Below are 10,061 nucleotides of genomic sequence, written 5' to 3' on the forward strand. Positions count from 1 at the left end.
TTTTCCCTATAGAATTTAATGTACATGTATATATATATATATACACACACACACTTAGCGTAAAATAATGTGACGTTAACGTATAGAAAGCTTTTTAGAAGTTCATTTTTAATTTGGATATAAAATATCGTTCATTCTGAAAATACTATACTTTGAAACATCTGAAATTTGAAACTTTTAAATACCTAACACATATATATGTGAAAATAGTCAGAGTTCTGTCAGTTGCACGAACCAGAATGCATTGGAATACAAAACTCAGCATTTCAGCATTATAAGTCCTCAAGCCTACCAATGACTCCTCCTCATAGACGCTCAAAGGTTATTACGCTAAAAGGTTAGTTTGGGTATTCACGGTGGCCATAGAACAGTTAGCTCGTTGTGTAGTATTACACTTAACAACAAACAAATTACCGGTGAGTTATCGGAAGGCATAGTAACACGAGATTTAGGGAAAAAAGTACTTTAAATGTTAAAATCTTGTTGTTTTGTCATATTAAAGGATTTTATTACGTGAGTTATTGTGACATTCCACACTCTGTTAACCCAGGAACTGGAGTCCTGGTATTTAAAGAAAGATTGCTGCATAAGTGCTCTATTTTATAAGTTATGGTGTTCGAAACATTGTGGTTTGGTATATTTTGAATTTTGCGCAAAGCTACACAAGGGCTATCTTTGCTAGCCGTCCCTAATTTAGTAGTGTAAGACCAGAGGGAAGGCAGCTAGTCATCACCACCCATCTCCAACTCTTGGACTATTCTTTTACCAACTAATAGCGGGATTGACCAACGCCCTATGGCTGAAAGGGCGAGTATGTTTGGTGTGACGGGCGAAACATTGTGATCTAAACGAGCTTGATGAGTGGAGAAATCCATGCATTTCAAAAATAAGCACATAATGAACTATTTATAGTGATGAGAGATGATATATATCACAAAATAACAATAATTATCTTTGATATTGTAGTCAACATCACAGCAATGTCAGGAAATATGGAATGCTAAATAAATAGAATTTAAAAAAATAACGAATTTTGAGGATCAGCAGTAGTTTTTATATTTTGATATCAGATAAGAACAAACCACACAAACTTGTGATCTCTTCCTGCAAGTTACTTTATAAATCTTCTCCAGTGTTGTAGATCCTTAGAACTTGAATGTAGACTAATGTCTTTCTGTAGATGAGAGGTGTGTTTAAGGACCTACAACGCTGAAATCTACGGCTGGATTCTCCGTAGTGGTCACAGCAGATAACTCCCTGTAGCTTTGCGCTAAAACAAAGAAATATGACCTAATATAGTTTCTGTGATTAAATTTTAACATTTATTTGCTAAGTTTATTCCTTACAAATTAATGTCGAGGGTTCAAAATATTTATTTTCATTTAAGAATTAAATCAGTAAAATTTTCATATTAATCTCTAAATCCCCAATCTCTAAAAAAGTTTCGTGTGACAAAACCTCTAGACGCCACTTTTGTGAGTTATGAAGCAATAAATTTGGTTAAAATGCTTAATATTGCTTAAATTGGTTTGAACTTCGCGCAAAGCTACACGAGAACTATCTGCGCTAGCTGTCCTTAATTTAACAGTATAAGGCTACAGGGGAGGCAGCTAGTCATCGCCACCCACCGCCAACTTTTGGGTTGCTCTTTTACTAACGATTATGTGATTGTCCATCATATTATAACTTCCTCAGTTCTGAAAGAGCGAGTATATTTGTTGTGACGAGGATTCGAACCCGCGACCCATAGATTGCGAGTAGAGCGCCCTAACCACCTGGCGCTGCCTGTAAAAAATTAAGACTTTATCGTTAAAATAATTTAAACTAAACGAGCAACAGAGCTGAAAATAGATTATATTTTAATAACGCTAGTCATTCGAAGAATTCACTTAATAATTCATCTTACTTAAGAAAATATTAATTAGTTTACTGCCAAAAATATTGTTAGCAGCAAAGGTGCCCAAATTATAAAACAATGCGTTCTAATGTTAAGGTTGAATTTTAGTTTCGCTTTAAGTAGCTAGCGTATTCTAATCGGAAGTTAATATTAATTGCTCGTTTCAACCATTGAAATGTGAATACCCTTAAACCCAAATTGATCAGAGTCCCACTTACCAAGGTGTCTGACAAAATTACATCTCGCAAGAAAGAGATTGTTGTTTTGAATTAAGCACAAAGATACTCTATGGACTATCTGTTCTCTGCCCACCACGGGTATCGAAACCCGGATTTTAGCGTTGTAAGTCCGCAGACATACCGCTGAGCCACTGGGGGGCAAGAAAGAGTTACGGTTAACTGAGTGTTATCACTCTCTGAATCTGAGGTTTATATCACTGATTAGACGGTGCATGATGTTAAAGGAGCAACATATGAATGGATATTCAAACTGATGTCTACCTACACTATAACTGATATATCATTGAACAGGACACAACATACGACGTTGATTTAAACACACTGTTCATCTCCGACTTTGGAGGCTCTAACTCGTTGGTCATTGCCATCGACAAGAACTCGTAATTAACCTGTGAAGTGTGTAGTCTAATGGCATTGTTACAGGGCTCTGATAATTTTGACAAGAATCCAACCAGATTGTGGCATTTTTAATAATCCACGGATGCCAGCATGTAAAAATCAAGCCTGGTATACTTCTCTTTACCTGCTTTAAACTTTTAGCTCGAAATCGTTTAAAACAACGGTAGACTTAGACAGAAAAGCTCACGAGATTTAGATATGTGTTTTTCGCGTAACATATGAACTTTTTTTTAAAAGAGTTAACGTATTTTCCCACAAGGAATGAATGGAACTCTTATTTTAACTAATTGTTTGATAACTCGTACATAACCTTTCCACAACTGATTTGATCACATCAAAATGAACTACCATTTGTGTCTGTACTTTATAAGTTTCCAACACTTGAACATGAGCTATCACTTATGTCTGTACTTGTTAAGCTTCCAACCACATTGGAAGCATGGCCAAGCGTGTTAAAGCGTGCGACTCGTAATCTGAGGGTCGCGGGTTCGCATCCCCGTCGCGCCAAACATGCTCGCCTTTTCAACCATGGGGGCGTTATATAGTAACGGTCAATCCCACTATTCGTTTGTCAAAGAGTAGCCCAAGAGTTGGCGGTGGGTGGTGATGACTAGCTGCCTTCCCTCTAGTCTTACACTGCTAAATTAGGGACGGCTAGCACAGATAGCCCTCGAGTAGCTTTGTGAGAAATTCAAAAACAAACAAACAATCCAACACTTGAACATGAGCTATCACTTGTGTCTCTACTTGTCAAGCTTCCAACACTTGAACATAAGCTGCCACTTGTGTCTGTGCTCGTTAAGCTTCCAACACTTGAACATGAGCTGCCACTTGTGTCTGTGCTCGTTAAGCTTCCAACACTTGAACATGAGCTGCCACTTGTGTCTGTGCTTGTTGAGCTTCCAGCACTTGAACACCTCTGCAAGGGTCTATTTTCGTCAAAAAACCCTCGATTACTACCACAATCGTGTCACGTAATTATGCACAATCAGTATTCAAAGTTTAAGCCATTACCTAAACAGGAAATTATCATATATAAAAACTATAAATGGGTTTTGTCTTTTCGGGACGAGTAGAAATTGCAAAAATGGTATAAGAACTACTGTGTCACTCAAATCAAGACACGTCACTAGTATTATTAGTCTAGAATACAAATGTTATTCTCCAAATCATATTATTACTCCTTTTAATTATTATTTATGCCATAATGTAGTACATTTATACTGATAGATAACAATAACATTACATTGTTATAATATCTAATTTTTCTTTTAGGGTAATTTTAACAGATTGTTATTAATTTATAAAACATATTGTTATACTTTTCTGAATTATAACTATAAAACTAAGTAATATACTTACCTTGAGTTATACACAATACATTTCTTTAAGTTGATGGATAACATGTATCAAAACCCACAAGAAATAATTGCTCACTCTTTCTACACGCTCACATATAACCATGAGATGTTAATAGGGATAAAAACAATTTATTATACACAAAAACAAGAAAGCAAAAAAAAAAGAATTATACTACAGGTTTCAAAACTAAAATTTCAGCAGGACTTAAGTTTAATGCATAATTATGATATGATTACAGCCGGTATATTCAAATAACGTAATTTTCTAATCAACCAACATTGTAATGCTAAAAGGATAAATCACAGCCCTAACGAAAATGATATCTCTATGATGCGATTGTGAACCATTTAGAGAAGAGGTACACTTTTGAAGAACGAACTTTCAATGATTTTCATTGATGCAGGAAAACGTATACAGTGACAGGACACTTCAAATCTTCATCTTAAAATAATCTGAAATAACACTTTCATTCTTAAAATGAATGCTATGGTTCAGCAGGAATAACTTTCGATCTAAAAATTCCATTGTGATGAAACTGTGCATATCGATAGCCTGTTAATGTTAAAACATAATAAAGAAAAGTTACACTAGGAGTACGAGGGTGTCAGGTTTGGAGCATTTTAATACCAAATGTACTTTACATTTTAAGTTCAGCGGAATGTCTGCGGACTTACAACGCTAAAAACCGGGTTTCGATACCCGTGATGGGCAGAGCACAGATAGCCCATTGTGTAGCTTTGTGCTTAATTCAAAACAACAACAACAACTTTTAAGTTAGAGGTGAGTTGTAAGAATAACAGTCAATACCGGTATTAGGTTTAAAGGAGCCGCTTTAAATTATGGGTAAGAAAAAACTGGTTCCTTTTAAATCTGTTCTCCATTTAAAAATTAGAATAGCTATGCCTGAATCGCAGGAGTCTCTAATCTGGCCATTCAGCCAATTGTATGCAAAAGATTTTCTTCAGGAAAAAAAAAAGGCAGTAAGTGATAAAACACCGGTTTTATTAAGGTAATTTTGCTTATCACTGTTGAAACAATTACAAACCAAGTTACCTGAAAGCTAAATATTACATGTATGTAGTTGAACTTTTAAGCCACCGTTTACTGTTAGTAAAACTACACCCATAATGTTTATTCGGTCATATTGGATTCATAGTTTGTTAGGAAAACATTCTAAGAACTTTCTCTTATATTAATTCCACTAGAATAAAAATATTCAGTAGTAATAAATAATATTAGTAACTAATTAATAATTAGACTTAAATTATCGTAGATGCGATTAGCTATAGCACCAACTGGAGCTAACAATGGTTAAGATATACAATATACTTCCAAAACACGAAGAAAAGTAATATCCAGTAAAACATGTTAACATAGGATTCGTTATACTCTATTCATAGTTTGTGTTACTTACTGAAAACTCAACGCCGTTAGTTTAGGTACTAAACATAAAAAGTTCAATTTTAAATTACCAGCTCCTGCAAGATGTAGGCTTAAAGAGTTGGAATATATTTTATTTGATCGTAATGTACAAGTAATGTTCAGTCACAATGGTGATTCACATTTACCAGTGGTCGTAAATATGAATATTTATATAACGTGTAAGTACAAAATTTAATATTCTTTATCCATTATTGGCTCCTACTGTTTCAAACTGTATTTTATTACCAGTATGTGCTAATTTCATTGATTGTCTTCTGCTTAACTGGAGATCGAAGCAAAAATACACACATAGCTATACCCTTTCGGTACACAGATAATAAAGGAATTGGATAAATGCAATTTAAGATACGTGTAAGTCTTAAAGAACAAAATCTCCCCGTTCCATTCCACAAAAAAGCCTTTTCATAACATACAAATAACTACAAGTTAAATCTTTTTTTTATAGAAACTATGAAGTACTTTAAAATAAACTGGATTTCGTGTAAACTAAATTCAAAATCTGGTAAAAAAACGATTTAGCAATTGTTCAAATGCGATTTTATTGAGATTCAAAGACAGTTTTTTTGTTAAAGTAGGTATTTTATCTTTTGTATTATAAGGCTTAGATGTTTCAATGCTTAACGTGGTTTTTGATAAATGTATATGAATGTTGACGCTCTAATTCATAGACTATACGATTACAATTTTATTAAGATGTAGACGTTCTTACACAACGTGAAACAAAGACTCAAAAGGAAGTAGAAAACTACACAGTTCAAAACAATCGTAAGTAACATATATATTGTAATTTATATGATATATATATTGTAATTTATATGATATATAAAATATTTCAAATTGATGTCACACTGTCAGATAGTACACATGAAAAATATATCTTAATATCATTATAGTTTTTTTAAATGATTTATAGTATAGTCTTGTTTCTCTTGATTGCATAAATATTTATTCATAGGCACAATTCTTTGAGTACGAAAAATACTATTTGACTAGTGATTTCAAAACTATTTATATCACTTTGCTTTCATAGAAACCGTAAAATAGAGCCACAATAAACATAAAAACAAATTGGTGACATCATGGCGTTTTCTGAATATTAAAAGATTTAAACCAAACTCTATTTAACACAAATTCCTGAAAGGTTTAACTGAAGCTCTATTATTTAAGGTATAAATATATCAGTAAACATTTCATTCTATTTTCATGAAAAAAATAATGGCCAAAGTTTTGAGGGACTGAAATATGTCAGTTTGGCAAAATATTCTTTATACAAAATATAGATTTGCAAAAGATTTGCTGTTTCATTAAAACGTCAGGTTGGAGCTTACGGGAAAAAAAAAAGTTAAAATGTATTGCTCCAAAACAGACTTGAAATATAAAACCAATGTTATGTGTATTTTCTTGTAGCAAAGCCACATTGGGCTGTCTGCTGAGTTCACTGAGGGGAATCGAACGCCTGATTTTACGGTTGTAAATCCGTAGACTTACCGCTATACCAGCGGAGGACCTGACGTTATATACCGACTAATATTATTTAAGTTCTTTGACCTACACTTCAGTTGTTTCATGTTTGAGACATTTATATGAGCCTACAGAAACATCGCAAATTAATTGTTCTTACTCAGGAAATAAATCTGAGTTATGTTCTATAACCGCATTCAAGAAAGATTAAAAACATATAACCTGAATGGTTAAACTGAAAAATGAAACACACCGTCGTTAAAAAACGATAACAAAAAGTAGTCAAATCGTCGAAGTAGAACGCAGCTGTTATGTTTTGTTACTGCTGCTGGGATACACTCACACACACTCCGTCTTCGTGTTTAACTAACAAGGACATGCGGGAAAAGGTTTTGTTACAGGTTTTACACTTGTACTTTTTCACGTCCGAATGTGTCTGGAGGTGAGCCCGCAAGTTAGACCGATCAGCAAAAGCTCGATTACAGTGTGGACAGGAGAAAGGTTTCTCCCCAGTGTGTGTCCGGACGTGACCTTGGAGAAGCCAGGGTCTAGAGAAAGCTTTCCCACATACACTACACTTACAAGGAAGAGTGTGAGTTCTAATGTGCATCTTGAGAGCCCCAAGGGAAACGTACACCTTGTCACAGTGCTTACAACTAAAAGACTTTTTCGCATTTGTCTCACAGTGGAATTGTTGATGTTTAGACAGTCCACTATAAGTAGAATAACTCTTTTCACATTCCAAACATTGGTATCGTGAATTAGTTGTTTGTGTTCTACTGACCATCACTGCAGTGGAGTTGCTGTCTCGGGTTGTATCCCCTTCCGATTCAGGACTAAGAGGAGCCCCCAATAACGATTCGTTGTTGTCATTTTGGAACCATGTAGTCTGTGAGCTATTCTTGGCAGTTGACCATAGTTTGGGCGTTGGCGATAGAAGGTGCGCTTTCTCAAAAGCTGGTGAAGGCAAAAACAACTTGCTAGGAAACCTATCAGAGTCCTGAGTATAAAGAGGCGGTGACTTAGGTGGGGACATTGGTAGCTGACCCAAGAACCCGAAATTGTAATGGTCAAGATGGCAAGGAGAGTGGCCAAAAGATGAATACTGAGACACCAAACTTCGATAAAAATAAGATCCACTTGAATGGCTGGTCTCAGTGTCAACCGTGTTTGGATACGATTCAGTAGGACTTGTAAGTTTTGAAAAGTGATGGGTTTCTGAGCATTTCTTCAAAGGTTGAAAACTGTTATCAAGTTCAGGGCCTACGACTGTTGCTTTCTTAGTTAAGTCAAACGGAGCTGGATTTTCTACAGAAATATATAAATTAAAATTAGAAATATACAGGCTGGGTACCTTTAAATATCATTTTGTATTTGAAACATACATAAAGTTAGCATATTACGTGCAGTCATGAAACTTGAAGTGATGAAGTTAACGAGGAATAAACAAACCACGAATGAACGAATATCATTTAAAAATTAATACTTTATGAAACATCGACTCCATACTAAATTGAAGTTAATGAACTAGCTTCCTTAAGGATAACTCACTTGTTAGAAAATGGAAACAGTTGGACAGTAGTATTTTCAGTACTAGAGTGAAAACATTTCTCTCTGTTGATACGTTCATAAAAGTAAACGTTTCAAGAACGTTACTTTCATTTTTCTTTTAACCTTTAGTTATCTACCCTATTCAAGAACATTTTATGAGCTCGTGATTAGAATATTATTCTGTACTTTACAGCAGCATTTGCTAGAATGAAACAGACGATTCAAGCTATAAAATAGGACAATCATAAACTAGCGCATATTAAATATATCTAATGCAAAACATGAGTTAATTTGTTACAAAGAGAGTAGTTGATCACTATTTAGCTGCAACACAGGTAATAAACATTTGTTAAAATTTAATTCCAAATTAAACACATCCGATTAAGTACGTACGGAAACTCATGAAGTTTAAGGTAAAAAATATAAAATAATGGGGTTTCCATTTTCCTTTTCTTTTTAGTTTTTACCTTGCGTTTAGGACTTCAGTTTCTGGTGTCTTTTTCGCGGAATATCTTTAGCATATTCACATTATTTTCTATAACAGTGCAAGTAAAAACCCACCAGTCATATCATACTGTATGAAAAAATTTAGTAAATAATACTTTTATGCTAGTTGTTCGTTGTAATCCAAATATAAATCGTATGATATACTATACAGACAACATATATTTGAAACTTTGAAGTTTCTGAATTCAGCCTTTCAATTTTACGTGAAATATTCGAAACAAACGACAACGGGAAAAAACAAACAAACCAAGTCAATAGATAAGGTTAAATTTAATTATATAACGTACCAGGATAAAAAGGAACCATGATTGGTGGAGTCCCAATAATGACGTCATTGTTTACTTCTGTCCAAGATCTTTTTTTTGGTGAGTTACCTCTACATGATAGGTGCTTCTTAATTAAAAACGAACGAGGCATAATGGAACCTTTGTTAAATAAACGATTTTGGCACAAGGAGCTATAACACAAACAGATTTGTAAGATTATGGGTTACAAAAAGAACACTTTGTGATGTAGCTTTGTAATATGTTTGCAAGCCCTCTTTTACATGTGGTAACAAAGCTAATGTCTACTCCACTTGGATAGGTAACTTTAAATGGAGATATATCTCACCATTACAGAGCTTTTCAATTTTACAACCTTCTGTTTACTTTTCCTGCAACCAACAGATGTGCAGGTGAAAATCTATTAGACCAATCACATCTACTTTTGATAACTTGTGCATTTAACCATTAACCACCAATCATGAGTGTGTCGGTAAGCTCCTCCCACCAACTGGATCAGGAACTGAGGTACTCAGAGAAGTCGGAAACAGGTGTAGAATAGAAGAACGTTTTGTTCAACTTAATAACCCTATTTCAGTCCCAGATCACTAAATGTTGACAAACTTGTCTTCTGGTGAGCAGAATTCCAGAAAGGCGGAGCAACATATGTTCCGTTTTATCACCAGTTATTCATACCTGTTACAAAATCTGGTTTATTAAACAGTAAGAAAAAAACAATGTTTACCTGTTGTTTTTTTCTATTACAAATAAAATCTTTATCATAAAGAAAATAAATAATAAAACTGTACATTATTAAAGACCTTTATATATGCTTATACTGATGAGTGTATTGTTTAGAATTTAGGAACACTGTTACTACACCTTTTAATTTCAGTTATCTACACACAAATTTTAATCATAAATCTATTCTAACAGTGA

The 10,061-nt window shown here is 34.2% G+C and overlaps 1 protein-coding gene across 1 annotated transcript; it reads right to left on the reverse strand.

The window, feature by feature from the left end:
- Positions 1-6,194: 6,194 nt before the first annotated feature.
- On the reverse strand, positions 6,195-9,435 carry LOC143258156 (uncharacterized). The gene is made up of 2 exons (XM_076517169.1): positions 9,147-9,435; positions 6,195-8,109 (listed from the first exon to the last, which is right to left on the reverse strand). Exons 1-2 carry the CDS (start codon positions 9,274-9,276, stop codon positions 7,121-7,123), a joined length of 1,119 nt encoding a protein of 372 aa, XP_076373284.1. The 5' UTR covers positions 9,277-9,435; the 3' UTR covers positions 6,195-7,120.
- Positions 9,436-10,061: the final 626 nt, after the last annotated feature.

The sequence above is a fragment of the Tachypleus tridentatus genome, chromosome 7 (assembly GCF_004210375.1).
Source record: "Tachypleus tridentatus isolate NWPU-2018 chromosome 7, ASM421037v1, whole genome shotgun sequence".
Lineage (NCBI taxonomy): Eukaryota > Metazoa > Arthropoda > Merostomata > Xiphosura > Limulidae > Tachypleus > Tachypleus tridentatus.